The sequence below is a fragment of the Hyposmocoma kahamanoa genome, unplaced genomic scaffold (assembly GCF_003589595.1).
Source record: "Hyposmocoma kahamanoa isolate Upper Pololo Valley unplaced genomic scaffold, ASM358959v1 91, whole genome shotgun sequence".
NCBI lineage: Eukaryota > Metazoa > Arthropoda > Insecta > Lepidoptera > Cosmopterigidae > Hyposmocoma > Hyposmocoma kahamanoa.
This window is the reverse complement of record NW_020654684.1, coordinates 2,768,591-2,795,973: the sequence shown is the minus strand read 5'-3', so window position 1 is coordinate 2,795,973 and position 27,383 is coordinate 2,768,591. Positions and strand designations below refer to the sequence as shown.

The 27,383-nt window shown below is 37.9% G+C and overlaps 1 protein-coding gene across 2 annotated transcripts; it reads left to right on the top strand.

Annotated features, from left to right (window-relative positions):
* The first annotated feature begins 214 nt into the window (after positions 1 to 214).
* LOC113236317 lies at positions 215 to 27,242 on the top strand. Of its 2 annotated transcripts, none has more exons than XM_026472330.1 (5): positions 215 to 276; positions 371 to 440; positions 862 to 967; positions 3,059 to 3,289; positions 26,950 to 27,242. In XM_026472330.1, the coding sequence occupies exons 1-5, from the start codon at positions 215 to 217 to the stop codon at positions 27,162 to 27,164; spliced, it is 684 nt and encodes a 227-aa protein (XP_026328115.1). In that variant the 3' UTR covers positions 27,165 to 27,242. The 2 variants fall into 2 exon arrangements, with proteins under 2 accessions (XP_026328115.1, XP_026328116.1); XM_026472331.1 differs by having other exon boundaries at positions 3,059 to 3,293; positions 26,950 to 27,160.
* Positions 27,243 to 27,383: the final 141 nt, after the last annotated feature.

Below are 27,383 nucleotides of genomic sequence, written 5' to 3'. Positions count from 1 at the left end.
GATCTTTTCGAATCAAGCGATTCCGTCGATAGAACAAAATCTTTTTGCAGTAAAATAATTTAAAAAAAACTTCGCTCTGTGCATAGATGGTACACTATACTTGCTCTGCGTAAGATACTTTTCAATGTTACTGTCATTTTGAAGATAAAATTTGTTGTGACTATGTTGTGATTATATTATTCATTATTGGTTTCAAATTAAGCAGAGTGTAAAAATGTCTTTCTTAACTGAATATTTCGACGAGTACAAACAACATCCTATTAACAAACGAGGGCCGTAAGTTTTTAAAATTTTCATAAGTTGTATAGTACGTTATTTTATGAAAACAATAATTTACGTAATTATTTACACTTGTTATTCAATTACGCAGATGCCTACCTGAGGAAAGATGGGCGAAGATGGAAGGAATTTGGTTGGATCCAAAAAAAGGATCAGAAAATGTAAGTGGGTCATTTTGTAATCATTTAATTACGTTACGTAACATTGGTCTGGTAAAAGTTGAATTTAGTAACGTTAAGAAACTCATCTCATTTACTTTAAATGGTTACAACTTTCAACTAAACGATTGTGCGCCAGTAATAAAATAATAGCTTAGTATCGTCATCTAACATTCGCTTAGAGTACTTCTGAAGGCGATCTTATTAAAACTCTCCTCATGCTAAAGTAAGCAGTTACTCTAATTTATTTAAAAACCTATTATCTTTTTTATGTTCATACAAAAACAAAATTCACTAAATCATGTCCATTGCCTAAAGTTGGTCCGGATTCTTACATGAACTAGACTTGGCTTGGACAATTAGGTACACTGTAGAACACGTTACTTTAAATGTAAACAAAGATCCTATTACTGTGCTCACGCAGAAGGAAATGTCGGAAGAGGAGATCAAAGCGTTTATAAAAAAGACGATGCGCAGCCTCCGCGGACAGTCCACATACTTCAACGAATATTGCGCGCATCTCGATCAAGGTTAGTACGGAAATATTCCTCACGGTTGAGCACAAACTGTAGGTAGAATTCGCACAATTCCATTTCTATGTTTGGATCATACACGAGATGTCATCAGTAAAATAAGTGTCACTTCACGCTGAAAACTTGCACTTTCTTCAGCAACATCTGGAGTTTCTTACGCATTCCTGTTAGGGGACATGCTTTACGAAAGGGTTCTTCTTAAAGTGCCTCTTCAATTCTGAAGGTTGGCCGGCAGCTCGCTGTTTTTGTCACTATCAGCAGCCTACCGGAACAACTGTCCGACGGAGGCAATGCCGGTCCACTCTCGGATCACGATTTCTTCCTTCGCTCAGCATGTCGCTTTTCCTGCACTTTGCCCATCATTATTAGTTGCAGCAGCGTGTACCTGTCGTTCCTGATCACATGACCAAGATATTCTATTTTGCGCCTTTTGATAGATGGCATCATTTTCCGGGACATATGGATGCGCTGTAGCACGGTTTCGTTTGTGACCCTCTGTGTGCGCAATATGCGACGGTAGCACTACATCTCAAGAAAGCAAGAGCCACTACGAAAGATATGTACTATCTTTTAATCAATATGACGATTTCAAGTGTAATTTATTTCTTCTTCTTGAGGGTCCTCTCCTATCGGAGATTGGGTAACGTCATGGCACTCCTGACTTTAGATGTTGCCGCTATAACGAGTGAGGTGGTACTGCAGCCGAACCACTCCCTTAAAATTTTCAACCGGGAGTACCGCCTTCTACCAACACTTTGTTTTCCAGCGGTTTTGCATTAGATGAGGTGGCGGATTTGCAGTCTAGGCGGCCCTGGGCGACAGGCCTTGTAGTCAGTACTACCATCCTTTCAGTAGCTTTTGAGTTTATCGCGATCAGAGAGACAGACAGACGCGGTAGTGATAATATGTAGTGATGTAGTGATTATAAAGGAGTTTTCAACAAGAGCTTTGTTTTGTAAATCAAAATAAAACAAGAAATTCAAATGACAATTTTTTCTCAGTGTTTTTTCTGAGTGTTCGATCTTTGTATTAATAATTATAACAAACTAGTGGAGTAATTTCACAAAAAAATAATTGAATATCAATTCAATAAAAATTTAATGAATACAGTGAATAGCGACATCTCTCGCCAGGACTGGTAGCTGTAAAGGTACTAACTGGGTGATAAATCTGTCAAAGATTTCTCATAGATGGCGCTACGACTAAAATGTCGTTGAAAGACCAAGTACAAAGACACGACGCAAGCACACAGAAAAATTCGTGAGGTCCGTTGGTTCGTTCCGTGGCTTAGTTGGTATAGCGTCTGGCACGGTATGCAAGAAGACGTCGGTTCGAATCCGACCGGATCGAAGGAATTTTTTCTGAGTGTTCGATCTTTGTATTAATAATTAGATGACAATAATTAAAATTTTTATTGTATTAAAAAAGTAAGGTTTGGCAATTATGAATGAAAAATGATATTTGATAAATGTCCACCACGACCACACTTACAGACGTCGATTCTTCCATCAAAGTTTTTAATCACTTTTTGACAAAACTACGTTAATCACTTTACGAATATTGAGTTTTAAGGTTGCAATCGATTCGATTGACACCGCATAGACTCTGTCGTTAACATAACCCCATAAAAAATTATCGAGCGGTGTTAAATCACATGATTGAGCTGTCCACGTAACGGCGGAATTTCGTGAAATTATGCGATCGGGAAATTTGGTTTGCAATAAATTCATTGTTTCGGTGGCTGTGTGACTAAAAAATCTGGCCGCCCTGTTCTGGGCCTACTGGGCCTTAGGGCAAATCCGCCACTGCTGGATGATAAGCTGGTGTAATTTGTAAGTACTTATTGTTGCTCATGACGTGACTGTATGACATCTTCCTGCACTTAATGGTGTTCATAATCTCCACTTTTTTCTTCATTTTATTGACTTCTACATTTGTAACCCGGTCACGCCACAAGATTCCCAAAACACGACGGTAATTTGCTTACCTTTGAAATAAAGCTATATTTGGATTTGAATTAATTAAGTGAAATCTGTTGCTGATCATTCGTGTTAGCTTTCTACCTTACTGTGATTCGTTTGCATGTAGAATTCAAGACACGCCCATTCAAACCACGCGTGAAGAAACCATGCCGAGTGGACGTAAAGAGTGACAACGCCACCGGCGACATAGATAAGGACAAACTGGAGCAGGAGCGAATTGCAGCCCTGCCGAAAAAGCTAGCCTTGAAGGATACTGTCGTCATGAAGATGGCTAAAGAGTTGTTCGAGAAAGATTTAAGTGAACCTACCCTGGAACCGTTGAGGACGACCTTCAGGAGTTAGTTAAGATCAGAACATTTGTTTTTTGTAGCTTTGTTTTAATGGTCGTAAACTAGAGACTTCCCTACGCTGAGTACCACAGCAGTGTAATTACTCCAAGGCACCACCCAAAGTTAATATCCTAAACTGAAATTGAACTCGGAATCTAACCTACCGTCCACGGTATTTATCGCCGAGCAGCCGAGGTTGTTGAAGTTCAAAAAGATAACAAAAAAAGATAACAGATGGTAGGTTTAGATTGGGTATCTTATATGCTTTCTATGCCTTATGCTATTAAAACCTAGTGGCGTTTTGTGATTTAATGGCGACTTTAGAAAGTTATAGCGATCAAAAGAAATACGTGAAGCTTCTAAAGGGTTACAAACAACATTGTTATGAAGACATTTTAGATTGATAATTAGGTAATATTATTGGTATTCAGTCGTAGGAGCGTGTTTGGTTGCTCTGTAGTTATTTGTGGATGAATATTTTGTATATCACACAAGTTCCATAGAGTTGGACTCGTAATTAAGTAGATAACAGCATAGGTATAGTCGCCTGCATTAGAAGATATAAACGTAGTGAACGTATCTAACATCAATTAAGCATTTCGGTACACGTATGTTAAATAAAACTGTTATAAAATATGCTCACGGCTACTTTTGTCCCAAACTGCTTGTTTTGATTTTATTCAATGTTTCTTATGAAAATTGAATTCTAAAATCGTCACTTTTAAAGTAGGTGACAGGATAAGATAAATAAAATAATATTACTCAAGAAATGTTTATATGTTGTGCTTACCATCGGAGTTATAATACAAGGTGAGTTCATTACTAATTGTTTATGTTAAAACCTATAACCGCGGACTTGTTTGAAACTAATCAAATTAGTCAAAACATTGGGAAATTATTTGTATTATACACACAATAAACTAACATTTGAGTAGGTGCTGTTCTGATATAAAATATAGGTCAGCTTTTTTAAGGCGGCCTTGTTGTAAATTTTGGAAGTGAAAAACCACGAAGGACGTTCTCGTAGGGAAACGAGAATGTTCTTAAAAAGGTTGTTAGTATACTGGGTTATTTATAAAATACTGAAAACCTCGCAGAACTACACACATCAAAAAAAGTTTGCGATCAATAGCATAAGCTCTTATAATTCTTTAAATTTAACTTTATCAAGAAAAAATCTATGTTGTATGCTTTCTTTAAATAGGAATACCCTGTTTGAAATTAAAATATAAAACTATTTTTTATTATTTATTTAAAAAAATTGAGCCATTAATCATAATGTAATAGTGATAGAAATTTCATAGAAAGAAAAAGACTGTTTAATTAAACTTAAACAACAATTTATTATTAAAAAGTGTGAATTCAATATAAAATAACTCCTCCCCTGGCTCGAATACATGCGAAGATCCTCCTGGGCATGCTGAGGATCAAATTATCCAGCATTTCCTGGGGTAACCTATCCCATTCTTCAATAGCGGCTTCCCTGAGCTCTGGAACAGTCTGGGGACGTGGCTCACGGTTCCATACTGCTCGTTTAAGAGCATCCCACGCGTGCTCTATTGGGTTTAAGTCGGGCGAGCCGGCAGGCCAGTCTAATCGTGTGATATCGTATTCTTGAAGAGCAGCATTGACTCGTTGAGCTCGATGTGCGGGCGCATTATCATCGACCAGTACAAATTGGTGCCCATGGTTTACTCGGAATGGTCTGACGATATCATCAATAGCAACTGCTTTGTACATGTCTGCTGTCATGAAGCCCCGATACGGGATCAAAGGCGTTCTAGCTCCAACCATAATGCCACCCCAAAAGGACACCGATTTTCCGCCTTGCTGAACTGTTCCAGTGGCAGTTCTTTATCTTTCACGGTCGCCTGGTCTTCTCCAGACACGGACACGTCGGTTATCTGGATGAGTGCTGATTCGGGATTCGTCAACGAAGAGACAGTTTTGCCAAATGTTTTCGTCCTCACCTTCTTCATTTTGCCGAAGTCTAGCCCACTGCAATCTTCGTTGTTGACGTTGCCGGGAATTGAGCGGAGCTCGCCAAGACCTCCGTGCTCGTAATCCAGCCTGGTGCAAGCAATTGCGAACGGTGTGCGTGCTAACTTCAAGCCCAGAGGCGGCCCTGACTTCTGCTTTTATTTTAGTGGCGTTGATTGTTGGATCACGGGCTGCCAGCAATCTAATATAGCGCTTTTGGGCAGCTGTCAAAACAGTTGGGCGACCGCTGCGGGGTCGGTCAGCTAAATTCCCCATTCCGTGATACCTCTGCAACGTAGCCACGACACAGGATTGGGATATAGCAAGTCTGCGTGCTATTACTCTCGTGGTGTATCCTTCTTCCCTCAAAGTTACTATTCTAGCTCGTAAAACCTCTGATAATCCTCTTGGCATTTTTTCAATCACAACTTTCCGCGAAAAATATCTTGAATCGCTTATAATTGACTAAATCAGATTTCTGAAAGAGCCATAAGCTAGGACTGAAAGCCTTTTTATATGAAAAAACAATTGAACGGGGTCATTGTTTTATGTTCTAATTTATTTTTAAATAAAGAATCTAAAAAGAAGAAAAAAACATAATATAATCTACAGTAACAAAAAAGATTTCAGTTTTTCGAAGTGATCGCAAACTTTTTTTGATGTGTGTATATTACTAAAGGGTCTTCCAATAAGAGGTTTCATTTTGATATGTAAAAAAAAGAGTATTTTTAAGCGAAATCATCGGATGTTTATTTATTTGTAAAGAGGAGGGTATGCCATTAATAATGGAAAACAATATTACTGAAATGGCCGCCACGATTGCGCTTACAGGACCATATTCTTTACATGAAATTTTCCATAACCAATTTGCACGAATTCCAGCTTTGAGGTCATGAACCGATTGTAGGCCATTGGCATAGACCTTATCTAGAATAAGAATAAGAATAAAAATATGTTTATTGACATCACAAACACACAGAAAAACAAAATACTTTACATATTTTCATTTTTAAGACAAGAACATGATGCTTATGCTAAATGAACATTAAGTGTGTGTTAGACATTAACAAAAACATGCATTGTTAACGCGATATCATGCCTGAAAACATTGTGAGTCATTACAGGTGGTCCCACACTAGGCTAAGCCTGTCCTGTGGCGACCTTTTTACGGCTTCAATTTACTCGTTACCTACGATAATATTATACAAATAATAAGAACTTGTATATCTATTAAATCTAACATAAGAATAGGAATTATTATAGATTGTATTAAGTAAAATAGCATGAATTTAAAATAATTGTGATCAACATATTATTACAAAAATAAGTATTTATATTTAATAATAATAATTACCAACTACTAAGGTGCTTCACGGGAATGAAAATGTAATTTTTTCACAATTGGAAACTCACACCAGTAGCCACCCCAACAGGCAGTCACTCCAATTTGACAACTCCTGTCAAAACAATGAATGGCAACAACTAAAACCACAACCAACCCACTCACCTAACGACTCTTAGGAAGCTTTCTGTATGTTCATAGTTCCAAGACTGCATATGTGACCCAATAATCCTCTTCGCTTTGTAAATAGACCTCTCTTTAGTGTCGCATATTTTTGCAATTCTGTTGTAAATGAAAGGAAATGCAAAGGTCCCAAAGCGTTGGGCAAATATTGTTGCTACCGGTCGCATTTTTACTTTAAATACGCGATTCCTAAGTAAAGAAGGATATTCCGGAGAGGTAAGAACTTTCGCGTGCATATTAAGGGCAGCTTTTAGAATATACAGTTTCCGCACACTTAGGACCTTCACGTCTTCAAATAACGAGACTGTGGGGTAACGATAGGGCTTGTGCAACATCACCTTTAGCACACTTCTTTGGACTCTCTCCAGGTTGATCATACAGCAGGATGCAGACCCTCCCCACACCAACATGCAATAGCTTAAGATGGATTGACACAGTGCGAGGTAAATTTCTGTTAGCAGGCGCAAATCTGCAGCTTCTCTGAGAAGCTTCATGGTATGTATCAGTTTGCGCACCCTGGCACACGTTACTTCAATGTGAGTTGCAAAGGTCAACCTCTCATTCACGGTCACGCCCAAATAGCGTACGGTGGCTGATCGAAGAATCTGTTCGCAATTACAGTCGGCCCGCCGCGCTCCCAATGCGCTGGAACTCGTATGATGTTCCCAAGTATGAACTCTAATAGTCGGAGTCACCCCGTCCCTAGAGGCTGAGGCTTTCGTTTTATGGAAACACAAGAGTTTAGTTTTCGAAACATTTAAGGTTAGTAAGTTGTGATTTAACCAGTTTGAAATATGTGACATGCCTTGTTCAACTTTTCGAATACACTCAGGCCATGTTTTGTCGGAGAAGATCACGGCCGTATCATCAGCGTAGCATACGACTGAGGAATTGGGTAAAGAGATAGATAACAAATCGTTGATGTAGACTTGAAATAATGATGGCCCCAATATGCTTCCTTGGGGGACACCAAAGTACACTGGTTTTATGCTACTGGCAAGACAGTCGATTTTAATACCCTGTTTCCTTCCCGTCAAGTAACTTCGAAACCAGTTCCCAGCCACCCCTCTCACTCCCATCATCTCACGCTTTCTCAGCAGGATTGTGATGGACACCGTGTCGAAGGCCTTTGCTATATCAAGGAAGATCCCTGCACAAGGCCGGCCGACATCGAGATGACCAACGATAGTCTCCACAAGGTGCAAGGCAGCGTCCTCCGTTGATCTGTGTCTTCTGAAGCCGAACTGTGACTTTGACATAAGATCATGTTTTTCAAAAAACGTGACCAGTCGCTCGTTTACCAAACCTTCAAGTAGTTTAGACAATGTGCCCAAAAGAGAAATAGGCCTGTAGTTTTTGGGTTCATCTTTGGATCCACTCTTATGTATAGGGGACACAGCAGCCGTCTTCCAGTTGTCTGGAAACACGCCACTTGAGAAGCTCAGATTAAATATGTGGACCAGTGGCACAGAAATGCTCTTTCCAATGATTTTCAGTAGTCGATTGAGCAGACCATCTATGCCTGGTGCGCAATCTGACTTAAGTAGTCGAATACGAGCCTCGATTTCTTCAGCATTCGTTGGGTAAAGAAAAAAGGATTCCACTGGTCCATCCACATGAGTCACCTTCGCCGCTAAAGATTCCTCAGTCTCATTCATTTTTTGCAGGATGTTATCGGCCAGAATCTTACCTATGGAGACAAAGTAATCGTTACAATAGTCAAGAGAATCGGTCGGTGTCTCCCTTATTTTGGTAAGATCAAGAGATTTAATGTTTGTGCGGCGAGTGTGCGTAATCGTACCTATGCTTTCCCAGAGTTTTCGGGTGTTTTTAATGTTTTTATTGAGTGTTTCACTGTCATATTTACTTTTGAGTTATCTATCACGTAGCACCAAAGAAAAATTCCTAAGGTGTTAATCTCGGTGGCCAATTGTGATCACTGCTTCGAGAAATCACACGGTCAGGAAACTTTTCACTCAAAAGAGCGATGGTATCGTTCCCCATAAAAGCAATCATTTTAACATGTTCATACGTAATTGATGAAATTGGCCATTTACGAGGTTTAAAACTATGGTGAAACAAAAACTTTGTACTTAAGATTGTTTATTATACAGCTTCTGTTTACTTCGGTGACAAAGATCCGAGGTAGTGACCCGTTTAGCTTCAGCAAGTAGTCTCGATCTAAGGTGTTTGAAATAAATATTGTAAATAATAAATGTGTTCAAATGTATATTTACACGGAGCAACCCCTAGAGTTTCTTGCTCGCGCGCGCAGGTTATAGTGCCCTTCGAATCGTCGAATTTTGGTCACAAGGTCGAAATGCTCAAAAGAAGGGAGTTGCGAGATGCCTGTTTTGAATAAACACAGAATTAATAGTATTCCAGGAACTTTGCCGATTCGATAGTGTTTATAAAACATCACTAGTCCCGGAGGCAATAACAAACCAAGTTTAGAAATTTGTTGCCACCAGAATAAGGGCCACCCAGTGTGAGGTTCTGATTTGCTATTAGCCTGTAGCACCTTATAGAGCTGTCGTCGTCAATTGTTAACATGTCATACTTATATATCTGTGTTATGTAATCTCACAAAACCTTTAAAATCTCTACATTTTCAAAGCATAATATCGAATAATCAGGAACAAATGTTTTTAGACCTTACCTTACACGGGAAACGTTTTAAGGATATGTTAAAGCAGTTCTATAATCGAAGCGTGCGTAAAAAGTGTCACTTTTGTCTCCGGTCTGCCCTATAATTTTGTTGTGATAATTAAAATAGTTACCTTGCATTATTGTGTGCCATTGATTTCACTCCCGCGAAAGTGTATGAGTTTCCACTTCGGTAAATTAGTGGTTATGTCACATCCGCGTAAATGTCGTGTCAAATAAGTTAACAAGATTTAAGAAAGAAAGAAAAAGGACAAAAATAAAAAAATTTAAAAGCATATTAAAACAATTTACAGGGTAAGCAGTAATTTGCCATCACGCGTGTCGCGGCTGGTACAAACGGGACTTGCCCAGCTTTAGCCACAACCGGTTTCTTTTAAATCCGTGTCGTGGCGCTGATTTCCAGCACGCCCGGGGCGAGTGAGCCATTGACAGCAATAAAAAAAATCAACGAAAAATAAATAAACAGGAAAAACGGTCATAATACAAAATATACATATAACCAAATTATGTGGTTTTGCAGCGGAAGATCCAAAAAAAATCAATTTTATTTAATAAAGTATAATTAAAATTACAATGCAATAAAAATATGAGACTCGACCGATGGTAGGTACAAGAATGAATTTATTAATTTTAAAATAGCCACGATGAGGTGATTGATGTCTTCAGCCGGTCACGTTATGCTGCATCGGCGCCTCGTGCAATGGGTCGTTGTCCATACTGAATTGGGGCGGTGCTTACTCGACGTATTACTTGTATTAGGGTTGCGTAACACCTCCACCCCCAGTGCAGCGACTATTGAAGATCTTTGTCGTAAATTGAGCTGGAAGTTGTGTCGTCTCCGATCTTGTTAAACTTGGAATAGCATAGACTCCTGGATGTTGGGGGCGAACCTCTTGTGAATCATCTTCTTTGGTATTAGTCTTGTTCGTGTACTTTCGATACAACATGACGCCGGTCAGTGCGCATGCACCGAATAGTAATGCATACATTGGAATAGTTGTATGATACAGGCTGTAGTCGGTGGCGGCAAGCGGCTTCAGCGGAGGCTGCAGTGCAATCTTAGAATTGGTTGCATGTAGATTATCTAAATTTATAGAATTTAGCTTGAAGGGTGGTGTTATAGGTGACGTGATGCTAGATTTCTCCGGTAAGTCCATAATCTTCATGGCTTGTCCTTTTATACGATCTTTAGTATTGGAGATTAGGAACTCTGGTGTTTCGACGTAGCATCTGTGTGGGATCATGATGAGGTAACTACCCTGAAGTATCTGATGTAGATCTTGTCCACAGGATAAATGCACCTTGGTTGGTTTCGGAAAGTTGACTGTGTAGTGCTTGTCGTCGAGCTCCTCGAAGGCTGGATTTTCTAGTAAAATGGTGACTGGGCTACATGCAGGACTTCTTTGTTGAGTAGTAATCAGCTGATGAATACAGTCTGGGGTCGTCTGGCTCCGCAGGTTGCGCATCTCCTCACATAGATACCCTTTACTCGTCTTCGGGCATTCTGCCTCTATGTACTTGAAATCTTTCGGATGGATAGCGAGGAATGGGGACAACGGAATAAGGATCTCATGATTCTTATTGGGTATAATAGATAATTTGTAAAGATTATAGGTTTGGGATAATATAATAGGAAACTTATATACTATTACTATACTATTTCCTACGTAATAAGAACCTAACTTAATTATATCATAATATTCTCTAATTTCTAAATCTATTATACTGCCTTCGCCATACAACGTCTTGACTTTACTGTTTAGATCTCGAATTGAGTCTGGGCTAATAATGGAATGATGCATGGTTGAACTTCGAATGGAGGCGAGATTATTTTGTAATTTTGTTATCTCTTGAGACGCTAAATCTATATTATCTCCTATGATGAGAAATGCTTGTGCTAAATGAGCGTACTTTACTAAATCATATTCATTGGTAGCTACACTATTTCTTATTTTATTCATGATCAATTCTATCTTATTTTGATTAGAGACTATACTATCGATAATTTTTGAATATTGAGATGACCATTCTTTAGTTAAACTTACGTGACTATTTAATTCGGATATAATAGAATTTTCTTTATTCTGTAGATCTCTAATGACTTTGTCATAGTGCAACGCGTCCGTATAATCGAGGTTGCCTGTTATACTTTTCACTACAGACCCTAAACCGTCAATAAGTCCTCTTTTAACACGATTAGTTTCAAAGGTTAATAATTGTTTAGATAAAGTTTTTAGTTTACTTTTCAAATAGTTAACATGGGGTTCGAACAGTGAAGATGTACTATTATTAAGGTCAGGACTTATATTAAATAGTTGATTATTTAAGGAATTGATTTTACTCTGTAGATCTTGGAAATTGACATATTGCAAAAACGAATGGTAGCTGGATATAATATTAGTGGGGCCTAATTTAAATGGTAATACACCGGGTCCATCATCCAGATTCTCAAGTTTTATTTCCTGCGTTAGAGCTGGTTGCAGGAAAAGATGTAGGGCCAAGAGGATCCTGCAACAATTGGGCGCTTTTAGGTATCCGTTTTAGTCGAGATTTAGCGACAGGGCCACGTTTCTTCCTAGTATATATATGAATAGGTAGATCCGCCATAACAACATCCTTAGTATAGCGAGGAGCAAGTTTTTGACGGGACGCAAGTGGGTTCTGTACAAAAACCTGTTGCTCGGGGGAATACTCAACTTCATGTTCACGACCCTTATTTCGATTGTCTGTTAATTCCTGACGACATGAGGTACCAGATTCGTGAATTAAATTATATACTTTACACATCTTATCTCGGTGATTAGTTATATACTGTTGTAATAGATGTGCTGAGAGATCTATATCAAGGGGATCCCGGGGATCAAAGTGGCCTGTTACCACTTCAATCGGTCTACATTTAGTGAAGCTGTGTATGGTGTTATTATAAGCCAGAAGGGCGTACGGCATTAGGTTTATTACTGATTCGGATTTCTTATCAATTTTTAGGATTCGAAGATGTTCTAAAATGGTTGAATGGAATCTCTCAACGATTCCGTTTTCGTTAGGAGCATGAGGTGCGACACGATGATGTTGTATCTTATGTAACCTCGTGAATTCGGCAAAGAGTTGGTTACTAAATTCGGGGCCATTATCCGTTACTAAAGTTGTAGGTATTAAATGATGAGTGCAGTATCTTAATAATGCTTGTATTACGCTGAGAGCTGTTCCGTCTCTCAGGTAGTAGGCCTGTGCATATTTGGAAAAAGCATCTACAATAGTTAAGAATTTCTCACTTTGAATCGTTAGTAAATCTAAATGAACCAACTCGAATGGCTTAGTTGCTGGGGGAACTATACGGTACTGTTGTTTAATGGGGTTGCGATCATATTTAGCTTGACCGCAAACCGTGCATTCGTTAATAAATTTTACTATGTGCTCCCGCATTTTCGGCCAATAATACTTATGAGATAATGTTAGATAGGTTTCGTTAATGCCGCGATGGTTGGTTTTACCATCATGGTATTTATTGATTATGTCTTGTTGCCTTAGGTATTCCCTAACATTTTCTAATTCACGTTTAGAAATCATAAGGTTCATAGCCGAATTTTTAAATGTTTTTTGTATAATTGGGACTATTACGTACATAGCTTCAGGTGGGTTGATAAAAAGGCCTGTCTTAATTTTTGGGTGAACATATTCTTTGATGGCGTTAATCACATCTTCTTCTAAGCTAGATTCCGATAATTGAACGGAGATACGCGTGTGCGTTTCGAAGGGTTTTGTTATTACAGGACGTCCTTTGATATCTCCTACAACATTTAAAATTAATTGTTTAGTGAATTTATTCAAGGCGTCGTCTGTAATGGGGATCTCTAGTATAGGATTCTCTTCTTCCGTGTGTACCGTAATGGTTCTAGAATCGTCAGCTTCCGGGGCTGTGACGGTTCTGGAATCATCGAGAGAGGGAGCGTCTTCTGTAGGGTTCACAATTATGGAGCTTATTTCGTCATTATTAATTTCAATACGCGACAGAGCGTCGGCATTAGTATTGGCTTTGCCCTGTTTATAGACTATTGTGAAGTCATACTCGCTTAACTTCAATCGCCATCTCGTAAGGCGAGAATTCGGTTCCTTTAAATTCATTATCCACTGCAAAGGTTTGTGGTCTGTTAAAATTTTGAATTTATGGCCAAACAAGTAGGGTCTAAAATACTTTGTAGCCCAAACTATAGCCAGAAGCTCCTTCTCTATAGTACTGTAGTTAAGCTCGCTTGAATTTAAAGTCCTAGATGCATAGGCAATAGGTTTATCAGAGCCTATGGTTCCCTGAGATAAAACAGCACCGATTGCTACATTTGAAGCATCGGTTGTTAGTAAAAATTCTTTCGAAAGATCTGGATATTGGAGAATCGGATCATTGGTTAATAGAGTTTTACAATGTTCGAAACAACTGATATAATTTTGATCAAAGGTTATTTTAGAGCCTTTTTTTAAACACTGAGTAAGTGGTTTAGTCAGTTTAGCGAAATTCGGAATGAATTTTCGATAGTATCCTAGTAGACCGAGAAAACGTTTGATCTCTGTGGTCGTTTTGGGCAGTGGATATTTTTCTATGGCTGCAATTTTACTAGGGTTCGGCTTAACGCCGTCTTTACAAATCACATGTCCCAGGAAATCGGTTTCCAACTTTAAAAATTCAGATTTGTCCATCTGTATTTTAAAGTTGGATTCCCTTAGTCTTTTAAACACTTTTTCGAGATTTGTTATATGTTCCTGCAGTGATGTACTATATACTATGATGTCGTCGAGGTAAACTAGACAGACTTCGTTCTGGAGGCCCTTCAAGACATTGTCCATCACCCTTTGAAAGGTTGATGGAGAATTCTTCAAACCCATGGGCATCCTTAAGAACTCATAATGCCCGTTTTCTACGTTAAATGCGGTTTTGTGTACATCTGCAGGATCCATTTCTACTTGGTAAAATCCACTGGCCAAATCGAGAGTGGTAAAATACTGACATTTGCCCAGTTTATCCAGGACATCCGTTATATTTGGAATTGGATACTTGTCGTCAACCGTTTTCTCGTTTACTTTCCTGAAGTCCACGACAAGGCGCCACTTAACTTTACCGGAAGCGTCAGCCTTTTTGGGGACTATCCAAATAGGAGAGCTCCACGCAGATTCCGAAGGTCTAATTATATTTTGTGAAAGCATTTTTTCAATTTGGTCTCGAACCTCTTGTCGGTGGACGTAAGGATAGCGGTAACTTTTGGTGTGGACCGGAATTTCATCAGTAGTTCTTATCTTATGTTTTATCTTGTTGGTGAAAGTCAATGGCTCACCCTCAAGGTAAAACACGTCTGCGTAATTTGCACATAGCCTCTGCAAATTAACTAGTTCTTCGGCATTTAGGTGTTCTGTGCGGAGACGCGATAAAACTTCTCTAGCACGCTCAGATGAAATTTCGTTACACTCAAATTCCATGTTAAATAACTCTGCGGATACAGGGCGATCCATGGAGAATATGACATCGTTAGGAGAAGCATTAGTGATTTCTACCCAACCTCGGTTATTTTTAACTTGAGTTAAACACTCTGAAATTAGGCAATTGCATATGGTCTGGTTATTCACGAGTACCTCTCCGTCTTGGCTGTTTATAGGTAGGCGAACTAATTTGGAAGTATTAGCTGGGATAATCTCTTCATATATATTAGCATTATAAGAATCGTACATTTCTATTGGTATCTTGGCACTACGAGTAGCGAGAAATTTATTTTTTAAATCAATATTAGAGTCCCACGCGTCGAGCAAATCAAAACCTATCAGTCCGTCGAAGTATTTATGAAAATCATATACATACAATGTTATCACTCCAGGTTCTCTAAACTCTGGAAAACATGGCAAAGTGATCGAATGGTCATTTTTACTAGTAGCATGAACATTGGTGACTTGAAAGGGTTCATAGTTTAGTGGTATATGACTGAAATATTTTTCTACAGCCTGTGGGCTAATAAAGGATTGATTGGCTCCCGTATCGATAAGGAATTTAAGTGGGGGATCGTTTATTTGAATATAGCCAAGCTGCCTCTGTATATGGAAATTAACCTCTATTTTAGTGTGTCGGACGGGGACATTTTGTGAAAATTTTCCTCCTCGGATGAAGGAGGTTTCTGGACCACCTCTTCAGCTACGGGATTCTCAGACCATTGTTCATAGGTGTTATTATAATCGGAATACTGCTCACAATTATTGTAGTCAGTATGACAGTAATCAATGTGGCCATAGTCATAGTCGTAATATGGATTATAATCACAGTCAATCTCATTAAAATTTACTTCATGTGTTTTGAAGTAGTTGCTAGGAGGCGGGTTTCCAAATTTTCGCCAGTCGTGTCCCGCTGGGGGCAACGCCTTGGGAACAAAATGGCTAACGCCGCTCATTGGACGCGGAGCTCCGAATCTACTCGTATAAGTTTGTTGCGGTTGATATCTATTATGCATCCTAAAAACGTTGCTCTGCGGGTTATAATTTGGTGGAGGTGCCCGGAACATTTGCTGAGTACGAGTTGGGCCACGAGGAGGCTGATTATGTTGCCAATTTGGCTGCCATGCTTGATTAAGTTGAGATTGCATGAATTGCGGCTTGGACGGGCCAGGTGTATTCATTATTGGCTGTTTGGACGGGCCAGGCATATTGAAGATAGGCATTTTTTGACTGAAGTTATTTAGAGGCAAATTAAAATTATTTTGAGAAGTCTGAGGTGGATGTTCTTTTCTACTAGGTCCTTCATTACGCTGTTGCATATAAAGTGTGTTAAGTTCCTCCTGCACAAACTCTAAAGCCTGTTCTATAGTCGCGGGACGCATGCATCTAATCCTACACCCTAACGGGTCCTTCAAACCGCGTAGATATGCCTGTAAAGTCAGTTTTTTATAAAGGGTGCTCTTAGCTTCAATTGTAGTGTCTACGCTTTCGTGGAGGCTGACATATGTCATTATGGTACTGTATAAATTTTGGCACCGTTCATAGAACTCCTGTGGGCTGTTCGACCCTTGGGTCTGCATAGATAAATCATTATATAGTGCAGTTTCATCACGATGGTCAGCGAAATTATTTATTAAAGCATTTCGTATACCATTCCAACTTTCCGGAAGCCCACTAGAATTAATGAGTCTGGACGCAGGGCCCGTGATTTTATTCAATATGCCATTAATATATTTAACTGCCTCTGTGGCCGAACGGTTACCATGCCGGACTGCCACGCAGAGGTCCCAGGTTCGATTCCCGGGCCGGGAGAAATATTTGCATGGCCTACATTTATTTCTCTCGTGAGTTTGGGTGTAATTTGTGGTTGTCTATGTGTGTCCATGGCACCCGCGACACAGGGTTTCCCTAGTGCGGGGCTATGTTGAGTGTGTGCGTTATTATTATTATTATTATTATTATTATTATAATAATGGCTACATTTTTTAATTCATTCCCTGGAGTCGTTTTAAAATGCGCGATAACCAGTTGGTCGCATATATTTATGAATCGTGTTAAAACGTGAGGATTGCCATCAAATTCGGGCACTAGTCTCAAGGATTTAAAGATAATGTCTAGATCGTCAGCCATCACTAATTTTTCGGTTTCACGGTTATCTACGGATATACGTCTATTCGCGTCCATCCAACTATTCCTATTATTTCTTAAACTACTATTTCGTGAAGCCTTCGGGTGAAAAATATTGAAAATTTACGTTAACACTACTAAAAAAAAATATCTACACAAAAAAAAAACTTATAGATACGGAATAAAATAAGAATAAAGGAAAGAGCACTAGGAAATAAAGGAAGCAAGAACTTGAAAGATTCAAGGTACTTACAACATAATATCTGGTATCTTTTTCTGGTTGAATCGATGTCTGGATTCTCTTCTGCTGCAACCCGTTGTAGGTTCGAGTACCCGGAACGCGACTTGATAGCCTGCTCGGGCGGCTTAGGGGTGTAAAAGTGCGATAATTTTACTCTAAATACCCAATACCGACCCGTGGGTATCCTACCGACTGCGCCAATTATGTGGTTTTGCAGCGGAAGATCCAAAAAAAATCAATTTTATTTAATAAAGTATAATTAAAATTACAATGCAATAAAAATATGAGACTCGACCGATGGTAGGTACAAGAATGAATTTATTAATTTTAAAATAGCCACGATGAGGTGATTGATGTCATCAGCCGGTCACGTTATGCTGCATCGGCGCCTCGTGCAATGGGTCGTTGTCCATACTGAATTGGGGCGGTGCTTACTCGACGTATTACTTGTATTAGGGTTGCGTAACAACCATATAGACACGAAAAATACTTATTATTACATCAATAAAATAAAATATTTATCGAGTTCTTAGATTTTCGCGATTGTTACACATAGGAAATGAAACCATTTTTCCGGATTTAAATCGCGTATATTTGTTTTTTCAAACAAACCTTTTTTGTTTTTTTTTTAAATGACGTTTCGGGCCCTTTACAGGTCCCATGGTCACGGTTGACTGAGGTGGTACAGTCTTCAACCAGTTATGTCTAATATTAACGCAAATCACCCTATTTTTTCATAATAGTTACAAAAGTTATCGAGTTCTTAGGTTTTCGCGATTGTTACATATAGGAAATGAAACTATTTTTCCGGATTTAAATCGCGTATATTTGTTTTTCACAAAGCGTTATTTTTCTTAAAATTGAAAACCTATTATATCAATATTAGACTTTAGTTCACGTATAATAAATTAGATGACAGTACTTAGGTATAATCTGCATTTCGCAATAAACTAGGCAATAGTTTTATCACAATACCAAGATTGCTGCGTGTCCCAGGCTTACGCGGGAATTCGTTGGTAGTTACTAATCACACTACACATCATAAGTGAAGCTTTTATAAGCTACGCAATCGTTCGTATTATTGGTCCATCACGAGCGACCCTGCGGCTGGAGAGAATAGGAGAATGATTTGTTGCCGATTTTAATACATTTTACGTGTAAATACGTAATTCGATGGATTTCGTCCAGGTTGATTTTTGAATTCGGTGTATAATATTTTTGGGGTTCATTGAATCGTTTTTATAATATGAGTTGTAACGATTAAAATATAATAACAATTGATGTATTGTCGTTTACTCGATTACTACGAATATCGATTATGAGTGTATCTCATAAAAGTGCACAAAAATCCCCCCCCCCCCCATGTATTACAGTTTTTGCAGGCCGTTGATCACTCGTTTACATTTTCCACATTCAGGTCTTCTCATATTTGATTATTTGCCTTGGAGCCTATCCGCGTATAACGGTATAAATATATTTTTTCACCATATCTGGAAGTATGCGTTCTATTTTTCTAAGTGAGTCAGGATTTGTAGCTTTATATATATAATAGGCATCGCACTGTTAAACAACAGTGTATTAAATCATAAAGTGTATTTTGTTCAAAATGGATGAAAAACTAATAACTCACTTTTCGTGAAAGATTATTAAAATGTATTTTTTTTATAATATCAATTGACGGGACGAGCAAGTCATGCGCCTGATGGTAAGCTACCCGTCTGTTCATAACAGTTACAGTGCAACTCAGAGCTTTCTTGCGAAGATCTGAGGGGCACTACCACTGCGCTCGTCACCCTGAGACGTAAGTAATAAACAGTAATGCTGATATTACGCTTGGAGGCAGAAATAGGTAAGGTGGCAGTACTTTCCTGGACGATCTCTTTCACAAGGAGCTCTTCTAGTCACCAAACCTACTGGTCTTCTATTACATTCGCCTTATTGTAGAACAGTTGGCGGGTGTTTGGCCAATCATTTGTACTAACTATCAACGAACCATTCACTAACAACTGTTTACGAGCAACAGCAATCACTTTAAGATAAACCCCATTAACGCTATAAACCAAAAAAACTACATTTTACCCTTGAGAATCTCCTGCGCAGTCAATGGGCGTCTTTATTTCGTATATACTGTGGCCTTTGTTAAGATGGACTCTGACAGATGTTACTATTACGTAGGTCATTTGGGACGCATATATACGCCCCAAAGGGGGGCACGAGGGAATAAGAATTTTGTTGAACTTTTCGAACGTGCGGGTTTTATCACGTTGAACGTTTGCGTAAAAATGATAACTATTAATAAGTTATACTACACGCACTTTATTCAGAAAGGTGTAAGGCGCAAGCCGTCATTCATTATTATGATCAGTTCTACTGTCCACTTCGGTATCACGACCGTAACATTACGTTTCCTTGCGCTGTTGAATTTCTAATACTTTAAGAACTTCAGGAATTCCACCAGTTGCCAGACTCTTTCGAAGTACATGAAAGGGACTTGGTTGTATACGGTCACTGTGAGCAGTGGAGTGAGCTCTAGGAGCTCGTGAACCTGTGTCTTATCTACTCCAACGCAGGTTCTGTAAAGGGCATTGTTTATACCACTAAAGGCAAGTTTTTGTTGAAAAGGTCTTAGGTAAAGGCATCAGATGTTTATTATCTACAAAAGCAACCAATCGCAATTATTTCAATTGTCTAACCAGTGACTCATTTTCTATTAGACTATGTGAGGGATCTGGTTAGACATACATAGTTTGATTAAAAATAAAGTGTTTACTTTTGCGACGTAGTTCATCGCTTAAGTTATTGAGTTTCATGTCGATTTGTCTTCGTCTGCTAAAGGGTTTTCTATTAAGGGCGAGTAGATTTTGACAGTTCACAGCGGTCATGTTGTTGAGGCTGGTTTATCAAATCTGTTGTTTACTTTTCAGTTACTAAAGACAATTATGACAAGTTACAGCGTCGAGCAACACGTGATAATAATGATAAAAAATTATTACCAAAAATGGGTGTTCTATTGTGGCAACGATACGACAAAAGCAGCTTCAACAACATGGCCGTTATGAACTGTCATAATTTTGTCGCCCTTAATGGAAAACCTTATATTTCTTCAGAAAGGCTTTCGAATGGAGTTACGATGAGGTAAATATGAACAGTCAGAGTTCACAGAATTCTGGGTGATATGTAAAAATACGCGGCGCCAGTACCAAGGTTAGATTTTATATCACTTAGGCATTTCGAATAGCCGCACGTCGTTCATTTTGGCTAATTTTAGCGATTTGTTCAGTGTAATGTTCTCTATCTTTCACTCATGTGGCTAAGTTTAAAATACGTGGTTTGGTTTTTAATTAAAATAACCTTTTTTATGCTTCCTCGTAAGTCTATTTTTGATTGAAAAATCAACAACAGAATTTCGCGTACGTAATTTAAGCGCTTGAACGATTGAAGAACGTGAGCAAAAACCGGGGGCTAACACGTTAAAGATGAACGACATCTATAGAATAATTAAATTCGTTGATACCGATGAGGGCGAAATTGAAAACATAATCATGTTCTTAAAAAATAACTGTGCTAAAGGCTGGGATGGTATCCCCTCCCCAATTTTAAAACAATATAAAACTATTTTGGTTCCACTCATGACACATGTTTGCAGGTTGAGTCTGTCTGCGACTAGACGGATTTTTTATTTTGCCATCCTTATCAAAAATTTTAGAACGGATCATGAACAAAAGGCTAATGAAGTATCTTGAAGCTAACAACCTACTGTCACCACAACAATTTGGATTCCGGGCAAAAAAATCTACTGCTGATGCTGTCCATGACCTTACAGGTTTTGTAATTGGTAAATTGGACGAGGGTCGGAAATGGTTATCAGTATTTGTCGATCTCGCAAAGGCGTTTGATACGATCTCGATTCGTCTTCTTCTTCGGAGACTGGAACGTCTGGGAATTAGGGGATTGTCGCTTGACTTGTTCCGAAGTTATCTAGCAAACCGTAGTCAGCTGGTGAAAATTGATAATCATGTTAGTGATGACCTTCCTGTTCTCTACGGCGTTCCTCAAGGGAGTATTCTTGGCCCCTCCCTCTTCTTAATATTTATCAATGACCTTTAAATGGTAAAATAGTTTCTTTTGCAGATGACACAGCCCTAATATTCGAAGCTCCTACTTCAGAAGAACTTTTTCTCTATGCAGAGGAGGGCTTAAACTCGGTTTTGCGATGGCTTGGGCACAATTTATTAACAAATAACTCTGACAAAACTCAATATATACTTTTTTCTATTCGTAATACATTATCTTATCAACATAATCTTAACTTAACTGCCCACACATGGAGACTAGACCCTAATTTGAACTGCACATGTCCTAGGCTTGAAAATATTTCAAGTATTAAGTACCTCGGCATAAATCTCGACCAAAACCTTAACAACTTGAACGCCACGCGGGTCACCATGTGGGCCACACTACGAATGTCGTTGGAGCCACCAGGATTTCGTAATTTTCATGAGTTTTTACAATGTTGTATTTCAATGACAATGCATTGAAAATGTAGTATTTGCCACTGTAAACTAAAAACTCTGGTGTTTTTATTACAAAAACCAATTAAATTGTATGTTGGCACACGGGTGTCCCCCGTGGCCTCAGCGGAAGGGATTACGTTTTTACATCCGCGGGGGCCGCGGGGATCACCGCTTGGCCCACCCCGTGCACCTCCCCCCCGCGTACTCTTGCGCCGCGGGCCGCGGTCGGCGATTTAGTAGCCCATTATATAAATATATCATATAAACTTCCAATAAAATACTAAATATTTATATACGTTACATACGTCCCATTTGATGCAATTTGACACAAACCTTACGAAATATAGAAAAACGTAAATAAATTCTAAGTCTTTTGTGGAAAATAAGAACCATGCTAACTGAGTGTTCTACAGGGCCACACGGCCCACCTTTCTTACTATTTGGAATGATAACGATACCTCGTGGCTTGTAAATCGCGTTTAAAGAGAAGCATTGCCTTGGCCCACCGGTGACCCGTGTGGCCTGAATGGATTCAATGGGTTTGGCCCACCCGTGCCCCCCATGGCCTGAATGAAAAGTCACTTTTTTTTAGTGGCGTTCAACGTGTTAACTTTAAAACACATATTAAGCTGCTTTCAGCTTGTACTAGAAAGTTAGTATTTATTTTCAAAAGCATTAGACAAATAGCAGATCAAAAAATTCTAAAAATTACTTATTACGTTTTGTGTCAGTCCATTCTAACTTACTGCATTACCATTTGGGGCGGCGCCCATAAAACAAATCTAAAAAGCTAGAGGTCGTTCAGCGAACGATTTTAAAGGTCTCAACTTTTCGGCCCTATTTATTCCCGACGTCTAAACTCTATGAAGAATGTAAGGTTCTATCAGTACGCTAGTTATTTATCGCTAATACTATACTTAAAAAACACTCTCTTTTGACGTACGTTCCCACCGTTTGACAAATTAAGAGAAGACATGATCTTATCCGTACAAGTAAAATATGTACAACATCATTTGCCAAAAGATTTTTTGATTTTCTTGGTCCGTATCAGTGAATAAAATATATCCATTAAATAAATATAATTGTAAAAAAATAGTAACTGTCTGGCTATTGAACCTGAATTATGAGGATACTGAGAATCTATTGGTTATAATTTCTTAGTTTTGTATTACATATTAGGTAGGTACCAGAATAGTGGATGGCAGTTTTGCCGAATCCGATCCCATTTTATTTTGAACACAGGGCTATCTCTGGTGCCAAAATATACTCAAAGTAAGTTCATCGTCTAAACTTACACAGTCGCACACTCTCGCAAAAATGTACACACTCACACGTACACAAGCCCGCACTCATCTAATGCACTCACATATTACACGCACTCGCACACACATCACAAGCACACACGCATACATCACACGCACTCACTCACACATTACACGCGCTGTCACATATTTTTATTTTGTTATCTTTTTTTTTCTTTTTTCTTTTTTATTATATAATTTGTTTCTACAGACATTGATTTATTCATCAGAAATTCGGGGGGTGGAGGCCTGGTGACCTAAAACACAGGGTATTCTAGTATAGGCTCCAGCCTCTACAAATTTTCCTATATACACTACTATTATTTAGTTAAAATTATTACAAATTTGCGGAGGAAATAAAGAATTTACTTACTTACTACTCGTTCTTCATTCTAGAGACAATGTTATGCCTATCTTGAATGCAGGTAATTTTAAGCAAAACTGTATCAATGTCATGGTTAGCAACAATTACAGGGTAAAAACACTGTCAATACTCTGTGCTTAAATGACATATTATGGCTTTCAAATTAATAGTTTACAAAAGCGAATCTGTATAGCTTAATGTCCATCGATTAACTGTAAGGAGCCCGTGCGTATACACACATACGCACGGGCTCCTTACAGTTAATCGATGGAAATGCGTATGATGGTTCAGAAACAAAATGATCTATTTTAAAGTATTTCACCTAGTTTCAGAATTCGAAATAGTTATTTGAATTCTGACTTTTTAATAGTGAATGAAGAAATGAAAATGTCGATTTTTTATACAGTTTTCATTGCGGTAATTGATTTTTTTAATCACATTTTTTTTATAGTCTGTATTTTTTGAAGACATTTTGAACAACTGTCTTCTAGTTGTTCTCGACAGTTTTGTCGATAAAATTGTGAAAGAAGGTAAAATTTTGCCAAAAATGTCTGAATAGTGCATGTACGATGTTATAATCATTACTAATTTCGTTATTGACTTCTTATTCTTATTTTGACAGTTTTACAACTACTCTCAAAGTAAATTTTTATTCATATAGGTACATAGAACAGGCGGAGTTAACTCACACACTGAACATATTATATATTTGATTATCTATTCATATATTCGCACAATAACGCACACACTCATAACCCTGCGCTATGAGTGTGTGCGTTATTGTGACATAGACAATTAGACAACCACAAATTACACCCAAACTCTCGATATTTACCCACGATAACTCTATATCGAATTAAAATGAAAAACTTTAAAACACGTCTCCTCTTTGCATTTTTAATAGACAATTGTAAATTCTAAACGAAGTGCTTGTGTCCTGTGCCCAGCAGTTGCCGATGCCGGGCCTGTGATGATTCAAATGACAGAAGTTCAGCTATTTATTTCATAAGCATTACCGACATTCAATCGACAGTGGGTAGAGTATTTTTAAACATTTAAACTCATTATCATTTTCATTTTCATTTAAAATTATTTAATTTCATTAAATTTATATTTCCTATTTTTATTATATCTCTTAATATTGTACGTCCATTGCTGTAATTATTTTAGTGGATAACTGTAATTGGCCTATCCAAAAAATGTAACATATGTTAAGGTTAGAATTGTACTAAGTATGGCTATTGTTATCCCAAATAAAATAAAATAAAAATAAATAAATTTACCGACTGCAATCACTAGCTGCGTACAAGCGAGCAACATTTTTGCGCAAAGAACTGTAATTAAAACTCCATCTTCAAAAAAGACAAACTATACAATGATAGCATCCCTATTTCCGGTAATTTAGGCGTACCATGTCGACAACCTTAGAGCATATAGGACTGGAGGCGTCATCGATAGGCAATCCCCTCTGTCAAGGTACAAGCACAAAACAGCTATCGCACAATAAACACTACTTTCAAATCGATGTTTTTTCATTTCCATTATCGCGTCAAGTACTCCACGAATGTCGTCTTGCGCTATATAAACTTACAAAAAAATCTCTGCTGCATCCAGTCTAGCTAAGGGTGGAATTACATTTCAAACATAAGCCTATTTTTTACATTAATTGCTAATTTTCTATTTTATGACATTTCTTTCACAATGATCACATTGATTCAGTTTATCGATTACATAAAAATATATGAAAACATTTGAACATTTGACAATAGCACGCCTATGAAGTTCCCTATTTACTAACAGGCAACTATAGACATAAAATGCAGTACTTCATGGACTCTGTTTTTTTCTTTCTAGAGAAGCGACGCGCTCCTTCAGCTCCTATTTTTATCGACAGATTACGTAATGTTCAAAAGTTTATTCAAATTAATTTCTCCGTCGTATTGTATATTAAATAATAATGTAATAAATTATAAATAATGAAAATAAATTGTAATTGTTTAATATAAATCATAAGAAATCATGCCGTACTGTAAGAAAAAAATAAAAAGTATATATACGAGTATATACATACAATACACATAAATAACAAAAGCGATAAAAATAACCAAATAGCTAACTGTCTTTATCCTACACAAGACATGCGCAAAGGACAGAAAGAGACGCGTTAGGTCAATTTCAATTTTCGAACCACAAGCGATTGAAATATTTAGATTTTGAACAAAGAAACTATAGAGTTGATTTAATGTTAATCTTATTTTCGAAATGACGTTTTATTAAATATTCGTAATAAATAACTAACAAAATATTGTTGTATTCGTTTTACTGTTTGGAGTTATCAATCAGAAGTCCGAAAATACATTTGCCCGAAGTAATGTTTGCTCGAAGTTTTGTAATCCCAAATGTACTTTTTAGGTTATTTTAGGAATATTACAAAACAAACTAACATTCTGTATAATAAGCAATCAAAATCCCCTGAAAGCATAACGGTTTTGTTATAAATCGGTATTCGAGATTATGTAACTTTGAGTTTACTTCTAGTTGGAATCTAGAAATTCGAATCATCGATACATTTTGTACGGCACGTCCTAACTACCAACAGAGAGACACAGCTATTTTCACATTTACAATATTTGTATGTACCTATATATCTGCACAACTCTTATTACGTGAAGTGAATTCGTATAAAATTCAACATAATAGTATAAAATTAATTAATATTGACATTGAGACTACTCCATCACTCTTGTGTTTAAGTAGTTTTCACTAGAAGCTAAACATGGTGCATTGTGTTATTTCCAGTAGAAGTTGAATATGGATAATTTTTGGGCTTTTAAATTGTAGCAAACAAAATTAAGCAACACTGCAATGTTGCTTTACAGTTTAAATTAAATGTTTTAGTTTTTTAAATATTTCTATACATGTCCCTACGTTTGTAGAGGTTAACTCCGGCCATACTTGTCATTGGCTCCAACGCTGACTGATATTTTTTCGCAGTTTTTGGATTAGTCTTTAGATTGTATTTATTGTCATCCATTTATTGGTAAGTCAATGGGCAATCTTCTCTGGCAAATACAAGTAAAACAACACCACTGATACACTACACACAAAATTGGAAAAAGAAATTCACTACATCCAGTCTAGCCAAGGGTGGAATTACATTTTTCAGATACGAATTAGATTAACCAGTACGTCATACATATCGACACCGTCACGTCGATACCTTTCCGTCTCTATTATATTCATGGGAATCGATTTATTGTTATAGGCCTATTATGTGTACGGATATGGCGTGAATGTGTGTTTTATCTGTGTATTTGTAAAAATGAGCTAGTGTTGTAGACTTTTGTTTGTGTGAGACCATAGTGACACAATTCAATTTTGCATTTGAGTGCACCTATAGCGCCTCCCGTCCTATATACTCTAAGTCGACAACAATAATACAATAAGTGGTTTTATTATATATTATATTAAATTTCGTCTTTACAGTTTACGGGTACGTCCGTCCACAAAACTACCACACGGGGTTAAGCGAGTACCAGGGTACCATATCTCGCGTGGCGTATGAATTAGTGCGAGACGACCGAATACCGCGGTACAAGGCCGCGAACGGTGGTAGAGCCACGTGGGGATACCCCCCAGAGGGCGTAAGACAACCTGAGTTGGAAGCTATACCTTTCGATGGTGAAAGACTCTACGATTAGGTTTTGGGAAAATTTTGACCTTGCATTAAATAAAATACACATTGAGGACAGAAACTGTCGTTTACTTTCCTTCGAAGTTTTAAACGTTATGAAAGAAATTATCTAGAGATATATTGTGTTGATTCGAATAAACGCAATCTTCACTTAATTTAGTGCCTCTATCACGAGTTTACTGTGAAAGTTGCTAGCGACCGCGTAAACTACTCCACAATTTTGTAC

Coding starts and splice junctions, on each gene's coding strand:
- LOC113236317 (XM_026472330.1), top strand. CDS start 215: ATGTCTTTCTTAACTGAATATTTCGACGAGTACAAACAACATCCTATT. Junction 968..3,058: donor TTGCGCGCATCTCGATCAAG/GTTAGTACGGAA, acceptor GTTTGCATGTAG/AATTCAAGACACGCCCATTC. Junction 3,290..26,949: donor GTTGAGGACGACCTTCAGGA/GTTAGTTAAGAT, acceptor TCGTCTTTACAG/TTTACGGGTACGTCCGTCCA.